Below are 16,788 nucleotides of genomic sequence, written 5' to 3' on the forward strand. Positions count from 1 at the left end.
ACAAGGAGATAAGAATGGATCAATTCGCATTCTTCTACATGCAGTTGTGCCGCACCATTTGTTAAAAATGCTGTCTTTTTTCCACTGGATGGTTTTAGCTCCCTTGGACAAGTCATTCTTGCCTTCAGTGTCTTTATAGAAAAACAGAAATAGAGATCAGCTACTATATGAGAGTCTTGTGATACTAAAATGGAAGTCTATAAATGATCAATATGGATCTTGTTATCTAGTAAGGACTCAGCAGATGACAGCCCTTTTCCTTCAAAGGCATCTATCATAATTTGCCTCATATTCATTCTATGAAGCATATGCCTCTCTTAATCCAAACCTTAAAGCTATTTGTGGAAGCAGGTTGTGTGTGAATCAATTTTCATACTTTTTTTAACGTTTTAAGTAGTACACTCTTCTAATAAAAATATCATGTTAGGTAATACAAAATCCAAATATCCCAAAGTAGTTAATGAAAGGAGAAACCTCCATCCATCTCCAAAGTAAGATGTGATATAAAGAGTTTGTATAATAACTCATTCCACCCACATTTTTGTTGTTCACAAAATGCAATCCTTATTCAATCCTGATTCTCGGAATGCAAAACAAGGAGGTGGGGAAAGAGGAACAAAGGGAGGATGGGAAAGAAGGAACGTTTCATAGGAACAATATGTGTAAAGTTTTCCTTAACTTTCTAAAAAAGAAAGCAGCAGGGTGGCAAAGCCAACTCCCCAGACAGAAGTACTTGAAGATGCCAAGTACTTGAAGATGCTAAGTTCTTGAATGATACTAAGTTAGAATCCAAGCTAGTTACTGTTGCTACAGGTGGAAAAGACCCAAAGTGTAACACCTTTTAGGATTACTTAGCATAGTGTTTAAAATATAGAATTAGTTTGCCAAAGACGCATCTAAAGTGATCGTTTTAGAGCCAAGGCTGTGTATTAGGTCAATTGTCATAGCATCACAGCAGACTGTTACTCTCACCATTGTGCTCTGGGAGTTTTAAAACACTGGTTTTTTGTTTTGTTTTGTTTTGTTTTTGAGCAGTTTTAGGTTCACAGCAAAATTGAGACAGCAGGACATCAAGTTCCAGTAATGTGCCAAGGAAATGGCTCAACCTGTACAACATTTGTTTGTCGAGTTTTATATTTGAAACCCATAGTAGAAGGACAGAACTGAGTGTCAAAAGTTGTCCCCTGACCTCTACAGGTACACTGTGGCGCATGTGCACACACATATACAAAAATAAAGAGATTCCCAGTGCACTTCCTGCTTCCACACTTGAATAGCCTTCCTTCCCTATTATCACAATGCCCTACCATCCCAGCACTTGTGAGACCATGGCAGGACGATTGGGAGTTTTAAGACCAGCCTGGGCTACATAGTGAGAGAGAGGCCATCTTAGGCTACAAAGCAAGATCCCATGTCAAAATAAAAAAAAAAAAATCAAAACAAACAAGTAAAACCCATAAGTGAGACAAAGCCTCACTTTCTGGAACTAGAAAGGGACTGAGCTTCTTCACAAGCCACCCTCCCCACACCGTTGTACCAACCTACAGGTGCCTGTGAACGCATATTCAGTCTTCATCTCAGGCTCTTTAGAACGTCTCGTTGTGGGTGGAACTAAGTGCTGCCTTCTGATAAGACGTGTTTGTAGAAAAGAATGTTTGGCAGGGACTTAGGTATATCTTAGAAAACAATCCTGAAACTACTAAAATCATTTCACAGACACTTCAGGCATAGAGGCTTAAGTCTTGATTGAACTCTGGCTTTGATACTGGCTTCAACCTTGAGTGTATCATTTAGCCTTGCTGTGCCTTAAACTCTCCTTGTAATGTAGGTTTGGTATAATAGCAAATACCTTACCTTGAGATAGTCATGAGGACTGAACATATAAATAGAATATAGAACATATAAAAATCCTTTTGTATTTATATTAGATTTGTATTATAATAATTTATATTGGATTAGATGTATTTACTACACCTTCCTCTAAGCTGACTTGCCCATAGTTAGCTACCAAAATTACCGGGAGTATAGCAATGCTTGTTGAGAGCATGTTGAATGCTAGGAAGAAATTCTCACTTTGGAAGTTCTTTTTCCCAAACCCCATGGTTCTGTCTTCCTTTTCAGGAACCCCTTGGCTGGCTTAGTCTCTGTGTACTCTTTCACTCAGCAAGACTGTCTAAATACTGGACCAGTTTTACTGTGCTGTTTTAGAATTTCAGAGGTTATTCTAGTTGGACCTGGTAGTGCAGGTCTGTTAAGCTACTAGGGAGTCTGAGGAGGAACACATTTAAGGTCTGCCTAGGCTACACAGTGAGTTCAAGACAAGCCCGAGCAACTTACCACGGTCCTATTTCAGAAAAAAACAAAAAAAAGGAATTGGTATATAGCTTAGTGGTATACCACGTGTCTAGCAGGTATAAGGCACTGAGTGGTAGCCCTATACTGAAAGAGAGAAGAAAAAAATAAACTTCATATGGCAAAAGGAGAGCACACACAGATGTGTTTGCAAATGGCCATGGCCATTTACGTCTGCCCACCTCTCATATTCCATCCTTCCTCTCTGTGTATGTGGAAGGTGACTGTGCAACAGAAAGACTACTCCAGAGGAGCATCTTAGGGCTCATTTGCATAGTATATCAATCGCATCACTTCTCCCTTCTCTGGGGGAAGGGCAGCAGGTTTTTCAGGTTAGGAATTACTCCACACCCATGTCCCTAAACTCTCTTCATTCCTAGGATATTAAGTCACCATGGCTGGGAGGACTCATGGTGGAAATGTTTGCTGGATTTGGCACTGCGGCAGTCTTTTTCAGCCTATGTCTCTCTCTATTCCCGATGTTTCTCCCTTTAAGTAGCTGATTCACATGCTTTCATGCACCTGATTATATTATATTGTTCCAAATACCGCTCCTGATTTTAATCGAGGGCACAGTAATCAATGGGCAGAAGAAATTCTTCCTTGGGGTCTGAAGAGGCAGTGTTCTTTGGAATTGATGATGTCCTTCACATTCTCCCTAAATAGCTATTAGAAGTCCATGTAAGTCTTAGATGACAACCCCAGACTCAGTCACAATAACATGGTGTGAAGGAGTTGACGTTGTATAAAGAAACTCCTACTGTCTCAAAATTATTACATTCTTCTCCCAAATTCAATAACCAGTCTTTTTAGTCAGCTCCCCAAAGCAGTTAAAAGTGGTAAAACAACAACAACAACGAAAAAGTGCTATACACGTAAGGAAATAGAATAATTCTGGTTAACAGGTCACCACTGAGAAGTGGGAGTTCTCTCAACCTAACAGTAAGCAGGAGGGTGGGAGTGGCTAAAATCAAATTTTTCGTAAAAGTAAAACTGGATGGTGTTAGAAGACTTCACACTGCACTGTTTACAAGTTCTTGAAACATGGTAGTTGTAACTGGTCCATAACTAGTTCAACTTCAATGGTTTTAGAAATAAGTTATCGAATCTCCCCACATTTGCTCTATTCCAGTTCTTCCTCTACCCCCCTGCCCCACCATTATTCCCTTCTAAATCCATCACTGAAGTCCATTTAGTACTCTCAGCGTGTGCATGGGTGTAGAAGCATCTCCTGAAGCATCTCATGGGCTGCATCCCTGAAGAAAACTGTCCCTCTCCGAGCAGCCCTCAAACTCCAATAGCTCCTCAGCTAGGATGTGCTTTAAGGAGTTTGTCTCACTTTCACTGGGCTGTGAGGGACAATAATTTGTCAGACAATGCTGGGATAATTGTTTCTCCAGTGGGCAGTGGCCATAACAACGTCAATTATTTGATTACCTTCTGTGCATGGAGCAGAGAAGCCCACCATAGCATCCAACTGGTTATGAGATGTAAGCATGTTAGTACATGAGAATATCTGTGTAGTGGGCCATTGGGGCTTGTTAATGACAAGAAGGTTGAAAAAAAAAATAAACCTACATTCCTCATTAGCAAGTAAAATCTTGCCAGGAGACAGCAGTGTTGATAATCTCACGTGATCGGTTTCTTCCACCTTTAGATCGCTAAGGAGTTACCCAGCCTAATATAAAACAACACGGAGGTGGTGCTTTAGTCATTATTACTTTATCCCCCTAAGTGGAAATTAATGAAATACCCAGGACAGTAGCAGACACAAAGAAATCTTCATTTATTTCACATATCAGAAAACACTTCAAATTACAGTTTAGCTTCTCTGAGGTTTACATCAAGTAACAAAAGGCAGAGACAGAAAAGCTGAATTGGAGGGAATTCCTATTAATGGGCCACCACGCCCGGCTGCCACTCTCACAGTTAAAAGTACAACAGCCAGCCAGGCGGCGGTGGTGCACGCCTTTAATCCCAGCATTTAGGAGGCAGAGGAAGGTGGATTTCTGAGTTTGAGGCCAGCCTGGTCTACAAAGTGAGTTCCAGGACAGCCAGCGCTACACAGAGAAACTCTGTCTCAAATAAAAACCCAAATCAAAACCAAACAAAAAGTACAACAGTCAGACTACTTTCTGGAAGGCGCTCATTCTTAGTAAGCCATCACATTCCCTGATCAGTACAGTTGTGTTCTGGCAGAGTTTAGATTAGCCCAGGGAAGCTCAGCAATACCTTAAACAAATGAGCAAAGCTGGAAATTCAGAGCCTGAGTGAAGGACATAGAGGTTATTCCAGTTGACTAGGATGAGGATAAACTAAAAAAACAACAGTGGCTAGTGCTGGTATCCAAACCTAGCAGTCAATCCTAAAGAAGTAAAACCTCTTAGCAGGTCACTCTTTCTTTCAATAGGTTTACTAGAAGAGTCAAGCAAATGATCCTGTGAGTACTCACACACAGGGATCTCACCAACTCCTTCAATTTCACAGTTGCTTGTGTTAACCCAGACCCACCCTATAATGTACAGAAGAAAAAAAATCAGACAATACTTTGTGTTGTGCCAGCTTCACAGGATGTCTCTGAGTTCTCAACCCTTTCCCGACGGGGTCTGCGGCAGCAGATACAATGGAGGTAGTCTATTACGTTATTGGTGAAGAGTGAGCGCAAGGGGTGCAAGTACTGGAAGAAGAGGAGCATGACCCCAATGGAAATCAGATAAGCAATAATAAGCTGCACAGCAATCAAGGAATGACAATAATTCAGTAACACTTTGACTCCGAAGTACTTAAAAACCAAGACCATGATCACATTCTCTACCAGCCTCACACTATAGTGCAGTCCCATATGTCCCCAGTTCTGACCTTTGTCAACAAGGTCTCTGTCTGCCAACTTCAACTGCATGGCTGACCAGCAAGAGAAGTTGATGCCAGCATAGAGAATGGTGACTGAAATCAGTACCACCAGAGTGCCAACTCGGCTGAAGTTTTTCTCAATATTGTTTGGCATTTGGGCACCACTCCTCCAGAACTTAACCCAGGGCTCAAAGAGGATGATCAAGAAGTTGAGCACTAAGAAGGGCACAGCCTTCAACTTCAAGGTGGCCGAGAAGAGCACCAGAATCACGAGGCGGGAAGTGATCTCCAATGTCCTCCAGACGGTGATACAAAGGACTTCCAGTGGCCCAAGTCTAATCTTGTAGTCATCATACTTGATCTGGATAGCCAACATATTGCAGAGGGTAGCCCCATAGGTGACAGATATCAGGGAAAAAACCATTAACACAGCTGCAAAATAAGGAAAGAGACAAAGTAACAATTAAGTCGATGTTTCCAGTGAATGAAGCCTGTCCTCAGAACCAGAGGTCCAGAGATGATGGACAGGGCTTGGGACATTCCTTAACTGAGAGTAGACTTATAGATGGTCACAGCTATGTACACAAATGGCGTACACCCGAATAAACATTGTTACAAAGACATAGGAATGACTAGCGGATATAGAAAGGGGTATTCAGTATCACAGATCACTAGACAAATGAAAATGTAAATCACAGAGAGAGCTTGTAGTAGAGTTAGTGACAGTTCTCTTGTTAGCGTGCAAAGAATGACCACAATAAGATACTACTTAGTACCTGTTAGGGTGGCCACAATTTAGGGGGGAAAAAACTAACAAAGATATGGAGAAAATTGAACTTTTATACATAGTTAGACTATACATTTATATTGGCAGGGTGAAAAACAGCATGAAGATAATTAAAAACAGAACTAGTATATAATCCAGCAATTCCACTAACTGGGAACACGCACAAAGGAAAGACAATCAATATCTCAAAGAATGCTGTTATGTTGTCCACTGCAGCGAGAACAGAACAGTTATTGTTTCCAATATATGGAAACAACCTAAATGTCTATTGATGGGGGCATGTGTAAAGAAAATGATATTCATATGCTGCGGGATTTACTCAACAATAATATGAAGGAAATTGCATCATTGAAATAAAATGATGAATATCAAGGACTTTATGCTAAGTGAAATTAGCAAGACTCGGAAATAAAAATAATGTATTACCCCATTTATAAGTGGAATGTCATAAATGAACTAGATTCAAAGAAACAGAATAGAGCAACACTTCCCAGGGCCTAGGGCTAGGGAACAGGAGGAATTTTTGCGAAAGGGATCGACATTTCTGTTACAAAATGATTATATTTGGGAGCTTTAGTGTACAGCTTGGCATTATATTTCACACTTGTAATTTTCTGAAAGAGTTCACACACACCAATAGTAATTATATGGCATGAGATACATGCATCAAAACTTCTCACTGTAGACATGAAATGTATGCAATAAAACAAAATACCCCACACAGAAAGACAATAGAAGAAATAAACCAAAACATCTTCTATAGTGTTGATGGGGTTTTAGCTCAGTCTCTTTTAAATCCTTTGGGCTGGGTATATGGCAAAGGTCTAACTGAGCCTGAAGAAGGTCACAGATCCAAGCCCCAGTACTATAAAAGTAAGCAAATAAAGATAGTAAGAGTATCCTTTTATGCTTTGCTGTTTTCTACGTTTCCGATTTAGAAATTTTGGATGAACAAACAATGCAAGAGTTTAATCACAGAAATACACAAAATAAACTTTTCAAACTGAAGAAGTCTTACAACTAATGCTGAGAAGTCACCAACATGGGAAGGACACACATAAAGGTATGGGCCACACCTAACTGAAGGAACAGAACTCTAAGGACAGTGAGAAAGGAAAAACTAAACTGAAAATACCTGGGACAAGACCTAATGTTAGGAAGGCATATACATTTTTTCCCTCCTCCTTCTCTGCCTCTTCCCCCTCTGCTGCTTCTTTTGGAAACCGGATCTCACTGTGTTGCAGCCCTAGCTGGACTGGAACTTGCAATATAGACCAAGCTGTACCCAGACTCACAGAAATCCTGTCTCTGCTTCTCACGTGCTGGGCCGCTATGCCTAGAAACTGCCATTTGTAGCTGACGTCTAATCTTTGATGTGTATCTGCTCCAAGAAACCAGTCTTCTAGAGAGATTCACTCCAGTTACATATGCCAAAAAAAAAAAAAAATGTAGTAGATATCTCATGAAGGTAGAAGGGGCTGGATCTAGTTTGCTCTACCCTTACAAGCTAACACACACTGTCTGAAATATAATACATGCTTGATAAAGGTTTGTGGAATGATGAAGATTTCTGAGGTGACAGAGGCAAAAATAAATGCTTAGGATTCAAAATCCTTCAAAATCCGCTTTGGGGACGATTTACTTAACTTCTAGGTCTACTACTGTATCTTTTGTAAACTGAGAATAATAATAACCTCATAGATAAAGTTGTTGTGAAGATTAAATGAAATAATTACAAGAAAAGTATTGGAGTCGTATCTGTAGGTGCTGTCTTCTACTTCCTCCTCCTCCTCCACTCCCCTTTTCCTTCCCTTCCCCAAAAACATGAATAGAGAATTGCAAAGTGTTCTAAACTACTCCTCTTAATCTCACCACCATCCAACACAGAATTGATTATTCATATAAAATCCCTGTACCAAACTAACTTAACTCAATCCAAAGTCAGTGATTTTTTTTTCCTTTGGTGGCTATTGTTTATTACAGTAGGGGGAATGGAGGCTGGAGAAATGGCTCAGCAGTTAAGAACACTTACTACTTTGAAAAGGACTTGAGATCTCTCCTTTATTACCCTCATTGGGTAGCTCATAATTACCTGTAACTCACCCCAGGCGCATCTAATACCCCTGCCTCTGGCCTCTGAAGGCACCTGAACTCTGACACACATACCCCCCCAGACATATATGTATACATATACAAATAATTTTTAAAATGGAAAATTAAAGCTTAACAGCTAGATAGGTGGCTCGGCAGTTAAGTGTACTTGCTACTCTTACAGAGGACCCAGGTTCAGTTCCTAGCACCTAAAAGGAGGCCCATAACCTCCTGAAACTGTAGTTCCAGGAAATCTGATACCTCCCCAGGCATCAGGCACGCAAGTGGTACACATATACATATGCAGACAAACTCATACACATAAAATTTTAGAAATTAAGAAATGTGGTATGCCGGGCATGGTGGCACACACCTTTAATCCCAGCACTTGGGAGGCAGAGGCAGGCGGAGGATTTCTGAGTTCAAGGCCAGCCTGGTCTACAAAGTGAGTTCCAGAAGAGCCAGAGCTATACAAAGAAACCCTGTCTCGAAAAACAAAACAAAACAAAACAAAAAACAACAAAAAAATGTGGTAATTAGCAAATTGCTCTTAGAAATCAATCTATTTAGAAGATTGGTATGAAAAACCTGTAAGAAAAGCTAAAAAAAAAAAAAAAAAAGACCTAGGACCTGGGATTAGACAGGCACCCAAGAACCAATGGGGGTGATCTTAGCTGTGGTTCACTACATTGGGGACATGAAACCTGAAGAGGCCACCTCCTATACCCAGGCAGGAACCTCAGTGGAGCGATAGGGACACCAACCCATCCACAAAACTTTCAACCTCAAATTTATCCTGTCTACAAGAAATGCAGGGACAGGGGGTGGAGCAGAGACTGAGGGAATGGCCAGCCAATAACTATCCCAACTTGAGACCCATTTGATGGGCAAGCATCAATCCCTGACAGTATTCATGTTACTCTGTTACGCTTGCAGACAGGAGCATGTTGACCTCTGAGAAGCTCCACTCAGTAGCTGACTCAGACAGATGCAGACACCCACAGCCAAACAGTGGATGGAGCTTGGGGACTCTTATGGAAGAATAGGAGGAAGGATTGTGGGCCCCAAGGGGATTGTGGTCTCCACAGGAAGGCCAACCTAGTCAACTAATCTGGACTCTTGGGGCTCTCAGAGGCTGAACCACCAACCAAAGATCATATATGGGCTGGACCTAGTCCTCCCCACACATATATAGCAGATGTGCAGCTTGGTCTTCAGGTGGGTCCCAAACAACTGAAACAGGGACTATCTCAAAAACTGTTGCCTGTCTGTGGGACATGTTCTTCTAGCTGGGCTGCCTTGTGTGGACTCAGTGGGAGAGGAAACAGGAAATGCCTAGCCTCACAGAGACTTGAAGTGCCAGAGTGGGGTGGGGGGATAACCAGGAGGCCCCACCTGCTCAGAGAGAAGAGGAGAGGAGATAGAGGAGAGACTGTGGGAGAGTGTGGCCGGGAGAGGGGTAATAAAGTGAATAAGTTAAAACACTAAATTAAAATTTAAAAAGAGAATAAATTTTAAAATGCAAAACAGTCAAAAACTATGAACAACGAATGTTTTAACATGTAAAAATGGTGTATTTCAAATATTATCTCTGTGTGTATGTGTGTGTTCCCTGCAGTATTATAGATTAACCCAACACCTTCAACATGCTAGGCAGGCACTCTTTAATTGAGCTACATCCACAGCCCATTATGTATACCCAGTAAATTGGAAAGGACATATACTGAATGGTTAACAGACATTACTTTTGGTGTGTAACATTCTATTTTCTATTTTCTATTTTCTACCTATTCTATGTGGTCTGAGATGTTACCAAAATATCTAACTTTTATAATTTAAAAATAAAAACAAAAATAATAGTGCATTAAGATGGTAAATTTTCATAAAAGAAAATTTAAAGTAACACCCTGCCACCTTCTCAGGGCTTCTTGAGGTAGGGTTTTGTTTATTGTTTTTGTTGTTGGTTTTTTTGTTTTGTTTTGTTTTGTTTTTGTTTTATAGCTTCCCAGAAATTTTCTGTGCTGATACAATTTCCTGTAGGCCAGTAAGTTTGCACGTTTTTCACCTTTGTGATGGTTACATATTTTAACTAGATGATTTTCCAACTCTCAAAATTCTCAGGAAGTCAAGCAGCACTTCCAGACAATGTTCTCCTCAAACTACTATGGAGCGGACACTTGTAAAACACTTCCAAACCAACAGAACTTCATCAACAACTGTTAATGGAACAAAGGGAATAGAGTTTGCCAAACAAGGCTAGAAATCACTACTTATATTTAAAAAAAAAAATGGTTCAAACTCTCCCCACATCTGAAGCTGCATTTGCCCAACCTGATGAAGCAAACCCGGACTGGTAAAATCCATTCACAAGATTTGATCTTGACCTATACAGTCCTGACACACATTGCTTCCTCTGCTAGAGGTCTTACTCATGTTGAGATTCATCGTGTTACAATTAGGAATTTATGTCAGTCTCTGCTTTGTAACTTCCTCCAGAGATCATGAAGAAAGAAGGTCAGTCCTTGGACCAGACCTGACTGACATGTAGCCATCCCCCCACTCCCTTTCTGTCTCTCTACTACCACGGGAGGAAATGAATACACCCGTGGTTCTCTAAGGAAACTAACTGGGATTCACTAGGGTACTTTTTACAAACGCAGATTCCTGGCTTCCCCACACTCTGTGATCAATTTGGGTCTGAGGAGGGAAGGTACATTTTTAAAAAGAACCTTCCAAGTCAGGTATGCCGGCTCTTATCTATAGTCCCAGCACTTGGGAAGCTCACTAGGAGCATTGCCATGAATTAGCTGTCAGCCTGGGCTACATAATGGAATATATCCTGGAATAAAAAGTGAGATCCCATCACCAAAAGAAAAAAGAAGGAAAAAAATCTTCCCACATGACTGTGACATACAGACATATTTGAGAACCTTTACTCTAAAGGTGGCCATCTCTAAAAAAATATGCAACTAGCAACACTGTGTACACGCAGGTGACGAGGGACAGTTTTCATTCTTCTTCTTTTTTTTTTTTTTTCTAACTGCTACAGTGGCAAGACAAGGTGTTTGTAAAAAAAATTAATTTAAACACCGATCATCCCAGTTTAAAAATTCCAGCAGGTCTGATGTGTCTGCCTCCATAAGTTCTAGTGCTGCCTAAGAGGCCTATTCGTGATGACAAAAGCATTCTAAACCTCTGTCATCCCAAGCAGTAAGTTATTAACCAGAGATAGTTATTAGGCATGTGAAATATGGCCATCACTACTGAGGAAATGTGCTTTACTATAGGGTTTTTCCATTTAAATTGCACATGAGGCTAGTAGCCAGTATGTTGGACACTTCAGACCTAGACTTCTAACACTCTTAGTTTAAACAGAGCCCTCCCTTCTCTTGACCCCACTCACCTCTCCCCGGGGGGACTTCTGCTGAGATCAGACTCACATAGAGCTGATAGGTCAGCTGGGGCACTGAGCCCAGGAAGGCTTGAATCTGTGACATACGTTTGTAGGCATTGCGGTGCATAGCCAGGGTCCGGATGGAGTGGCCCACCTCCCATTCTATCAGCACCTCCTGGCCAGCTATTAGCATCTTCTTTCGGGTGAGGCTGACATATGGCTCCTCCTGCCCCTCTTTCTTCCACAGTGTAAGGTATTTAATCATGGCCTCCAAACATCTGCGGGAGTAAAGCATCATGGGAACTTAGCTAAAATTGTCCCAAGAAAGGAAAAATCTGGGGGAGGTATTATTATTATTATTATTTGGCATTTTCTTTCTTCTGTCCATTACACATGAATCAAAGGGTTGGCCATACCTTAGGTCTAAGATCTCTCTCTCTCTCATCACTTACTGGTCTAAGAACACCATTTCTGAAATACTTTATAGTCAAAGAATTGTTTTATCTCCTCAAAAATCTGTCTGTGGTTTTAAAAATGTGCCTCAAATACAACGGTATTAAGAAATAATATTTTGGAGAGAAAGATAAGGGCTCCAAAGGCCCTGGATTTCACAAGACCTTAAATTCCTAAATCAAAAATTCTTTAATAAGTGCATCCAGCTTCATAATTGAGATTCTTAGGTTCTAAAAAAAAAAAAAAAAAAAAAAAAAGAAAAAAAGAAAAAAAAAAAGAAAAGAAAAAAAGCTGAACGTGGTGGTGCATGCCTTTAATCCCAGCACTCAGGAGGCAGAGGCAGGCGGATTTCTGAGTTCGAGGCCAGCCTGGTCTACAGAGTGAGTTCCAGGACAGCCAGGACTATACAGAGAAACCCTGTCTCGAGAAAAAAAAAAGAGAGAAGGGGGGGGGGAAGAGAGGGAGAGAAGGAGAGAGAGAGAGAGAGAGAGAGAGAGAGAGAGAGAGAGAGAGAGAGATAGAGAGAGAGATTCTGCTTTTCCAAGAAAACATAATATTTTGTGTGTGTGTGCTTTTCTTGCTGGGGGAAGAGATTCCTTTTAAACCCGATTTTTTATGAAGAAAATAACCTTACCAGAGCCTATTGCCCTTGAAATCTTGCTGAGAGCCGACTTCCTGCTGTTACCCTCCCACACTTCCCCCAAGCAAATCAAAAGTCTCTGGCAGTTCTAATGCGGTAAACAGGAGACAAAAAGCAACTAGTGCATGCTGTTTTGTTACACCTGAGTTACTGCCCCCCCCCTCGCCCCCACACACCCTTACCCTGAAAAGAATGAAAACTTAACCATTTTTGACAAGAATATTTGTAGTGGAAATTAAGAAAGCGTCTCCAATAGATTGAAGGCATGAGGCTCTAGTTATCTTGCTTCCAGCTCTTGTCACATAGTGGGAATTTGATCAGCATTTGCTGAGCAAATGAAAGAATAAGCATGAAAAAGGAGAAGGCAGGTGGGAAATAGCAGATGATGAGACTGGAGAGTGGCGGCGCACAGGAAGACAGTAAAGACAAATTCAGGAGCTTTGACTCTTGGTGGAAAGGTTGAGAATATAAGGTACTGGCTGCCATTTTCCACAGGAGCCCCTGGAATTTTTTTCATATGTACGACTCCAAATTTCTACTTTCATGCACATGGTGTGTGTGTGTGTATGTGTGTGTGTGTGTGTGTATGTGTGCGCTCACGCGCGCGCGCCCCCGACACAGTTTGTGTATGTAGAGATCAAAGGACAGCTTGGATATTAGTCCTTGCCTTCCCTCTTGTTTGAGGTGGTCCTCTGTGTGTTCACCAGGCCCACAAGCTTCTGCAGATTCTCTTGCCTTTCCCTCCCATCTCACTAGGAATAGAGTTCCAGCTGTACTGGGTTCTGGGAACCTAAACTCAAATCTTCCTGTGTGCACAGCAAGAGCTGAATTCACTGAGCCATCTTCCCAGCCCTGAAAAGTCCACTTTCTATAGACAAACCTGGGTGAGAAAAAGAAAGAGAAGGAAAGAAATGGCAACTTTTGCTACTTAGGGGAAAATGTCTAATTTCAAGCCCATCCATACTATTGTTTAACAAAATATTGGGGGGGGTGGCATGAAGTCGTCTGCCTCTAAGTCTATACGTGAGGCTGTTTGATAGTTTAAGTAAAGGGGGTGTTGCTTACTCTGAGCTACAGTAAATCAGAGCACATAGATTTCCAGAAGCATGTTTGCATTTCATGTAAGATAGCCAAGCCCTAAACACAGCTTCATTTGTGTACCAGTAATACAACTCGTTACATAAGGAAGACAGGAATGGACCTTGAAAATAGCTGTATAAATCGTATAATTTGTGACTTTATAATAAGTTTTCTGAAGAACTACAGGCAATTGATGGTTACTGAGGGTCAGCCTTAAACACGCACACATACGAGTAACACTGAATAGATGCAAGATGTGCATATTATTATTTATAGTACTATACTATATTTTTATTGTATTATATTGTTGTTTATATACTATGTGTATATATAATACTTAGAGTCAAGGAATCATGAATTTGAAAGGGAGACATGGAAGGAGTTGGAGGAGAGAGAGATGGAAGTGATATATACGGTATGTATATAGGAAAGTCTCAAAACTATATACAAATTTTCAATAAAATCAATTGTTCTTCCTGCTGTGGGATTAGTGTAACTGGGGTTCTCCCTGCTGCTCAATCCATGTGCAGTACAAACTAAACGACAAATATGAAAAACGGTGAACGACGCTTTATATAGAGCAAAGTGAAAAACAGTTTAGAAGGCCACAAATGAAAAAAAGGAAGTAAAAGCTGAGGGCTGAGGTTCTGAGGGCTAGGTGCTTGCGTCCTCTTCACTTGCTAATTTGGTATATTGCATTTTGAAAAGGACCAAAATTTGTTTTCTTGAGTCCGTAGTGACATCTTGAAATTCCACGGTTCCAAGTTAAAGATAAAGTGTTCCTTTTACAGCTATCTTCAAAAATTTGAACAGGAAAGTAACATTAGATCAAGTTCCATATGGCCATCTGAGTCACATCTGCACATTAGGTATATAGAATGGCTCATACTGCATTTTTTTTTCTTTCTCTCTTTCTTCTTTCTTTTAGTACGTTGCCAAATTTAAAATCATGAAATATCACATAAAATCCTGTCTGGGGAACTAACTTCTCCTCAAAATTAGATCTGTCAATATCATGTCTGAATGCCAACAAAGAAACAGTGGATTCGAGTTTTAAAGTGGCTGCCTCCTAGACAGGTACATCCCAGATTCAAATTCGTCATGGCATTCCATTTCATTAACACTTAGACTTTGTTTCCATTTATTTCACACGTGAGACTATTTTCTAGTACTTAGCCTACTTCGCTCATTCATAGTATGCATAGAGGCCCCTGTGAGCAGTTGGATTTGGAACACAAAGTCTAGCCTAACACATTCATTTTACAGATGAGGAAACTGAGGCCCATGGCATCTTTAAGGTTACCACTAAGGCCATACAACTTATGAATAACAGGAGAAAGACCAAACTTAGAGTTAACTACTTTGTAAAGATAGCCCAGCCCACAATTTCTGTGATGAGACCTAACCCGTTCCTCATTGTTTCAAACAATATTGATAAACATTTTCCAGATTTATGGAAATATGATTGACAAACAGAAATATATTCACAGATAATACATTTCATTATCGGGGGTCCCACTCTTAATACATACCACAGATGTTTTAGATCTCTGATAAGTGATCTTCCTATTGTGATTACAACATCAACACTGTGACCCACATTCCTCAGCTGACCACAGGTGTTTGTCTCTCTTACAGTCATGACAAACTTGCTCCATTCCTCCCTCCTGACCTAATGAGTTATGCAATCTTTCTCTACAATGAAACCCCATAGCATCTAGATGAGTCTGTGGGCACAGATGCCCGTCTCCCTACAATTAAGAATGTTTTCATCTTGCTTGCAGCAATCTGAATGGGAATACCAGATCCTAGTGTTCTTTGCCACTAACTCCAGACAGAGGTGTACTACCTTGGTCATTCCAAACTGTGTATATTTATTGCAGCAAAATAACAAGAAATAAGCAAGAAACTGATCTATCAATAGCAAAAATTGAACTTCTTTGAATTGTAGTAACAGCTTGCTACCTCCTATTACATAAAATACTTTCCAGATGTCAACTAACTCTAGAAAGTTTTGAAAATGGTCAAAACAAACAAACAAACAAACAAAAACAAACCAAACCAAAACAAACAGCTCAAGAAGTCCAAGGTGTTAAAACTGAGTTTCAGAACGAATGAAGGCAGGAATACATATTTATTCATTCATAGAACATCTAAATGGCAGAATTCAAATTATAGACTCTGGAGGCTAGAGTCAATGAAACAGCACTTACTTGGCATGCTCAGCACCCTGGGGTTCATTCAATTTGAGAGCACAAGGTGACCACATTGGTTGCTCCCATCCTGTTTGCACAACACAAACTCAGGAAGAATTGTCTAATCAAGTCTTACTGGTTATAGCACACACGGTTTTTTGAACACATATCCATGCCACAACGTCACTATGGTGATACCCAAGATTTCAGATAAGGTTTGGGGGACAGTAGCCAGGGAAATGGAACAAGAAGGACTGGGAGAATTATTTAGATTAGAAGCACAGATTCAGTCATTTAAATATTAACCTCATCCTCCCCTGTACCTGTTTGAAGGGGGTTGGTTGGGTAGAGATTTAAAAATGCTCACCTGATAACAGGTCCCAAGAGGATTAGATGCATAAATAATGATAGTGGTCTATCTTTGGCCAGGTCTCTGTGGACAAAAATGAGGGTCAACTGAACCATGATAGATGAAAACATGAAAAAGGAAAATGTGTATGTCATCCAGAAGGTTTCATTATTCTTTCGGTAAATTCTAACCATGTACAAAGCAGACGCAGCCTCCCCACAGTACAAAAAGGTGGAGAAGAGGATACTAAACGGGAAGGTAAAGCGTGGGTTAGGCCCACGGATGACATCTTCTTCCAGAGATGAAATAGGAACCACATTTGGCTCCTCAGGAATTTCATAAACTCTGTCCATTGTTGAGAGTTTCTTATCGTCTGGAGTTCAGAGCTCTTCGCCATCCATTCTGAAAAGAGGCCCTGTAGTCACTGCTATCCAAGGATCAGTCAGGAGGACCGTGGCTAGTTGAGTCCCTGAATGTAGACCAACAAGTCAGAACAGGAGACACCTCACTTCTAGACTTAACTCGAGAGTCTCCAGTGGAGAGTCCAGGAGTGTCTCTTTGAACTTCACTCGTGATTGGCCCTGAAATGCAATCTTC

At 40.7% G+C, this 16,788-nt stretch overlaps 1 protein-coding gene across 1 annotated transcript; it reads right to left on the reverse strand.

Moving 5' to 3' along the window:
* Nucleotides 1-4,678: 4,678 nt before the first annotated feature.
* Nucleotides 4,679-16,544, reverse strand: Xkrx (XK related X-linked). The gene is made up of 3 exons (XM_021152623.2): nucleotides 16,210-16,544; nucleotides 11,484-11,752; nucleotides 4,679-5,634 (listed from the first exon to the last, which is right to left on the reverse strand). The coding sequence occupies exons 1-3, from the start codon at nucleotides 16,542-16,544 to the stop codon at nucleotides 4,889-4,891; spliced, it is 1,350 nt and encodes a 449-aa protein (XP_021008282.1). The 3' UTR covers nucleotides 4,679-4,888.
* Nucleotides 16,545-16,788: the final 244 nt, after the last annotated feature.

The sequence above is a fragment of the Mus caroli genome, chromosome X (genome assembly GCF_900094665.2).
Source record: "Mus caroli chromosome X, CAROLI_EIJ_v1.1, whole genome shotgun sequence".
NCBI classification, from domain to species: Eukaryota; Metazoa; Chordata; class Mammalia; order Rodentia; family Muridae; genus Mus; species Mus caroli.

Excerpts from the sequence above, each read along its gene's own strand:
- Xkrx (XM_021152623.2), bottom strand. The coding sequence starts at position 16,544 with ATGGACAGAGTTTATGAAATTCCTGAGGAGCCAAATGTGGTTCCTATT. Across the intron at positions 11,753-16,209 it reads CTCTTGGGACCTGTTATCAG|ATGTTTGGAGGCCATGATTA; the intron begins GTGAGCATTTTT and ends TTACTCCCGCAG. Across the intron at positions 5,635-11,483 it reads AGAAGTCCCCCCGGGGAGAG|CTGTGTTAATGGTTTTTTCC; the intron begins GTGAGTGGGGTC and ends CTTATTTTGCAG.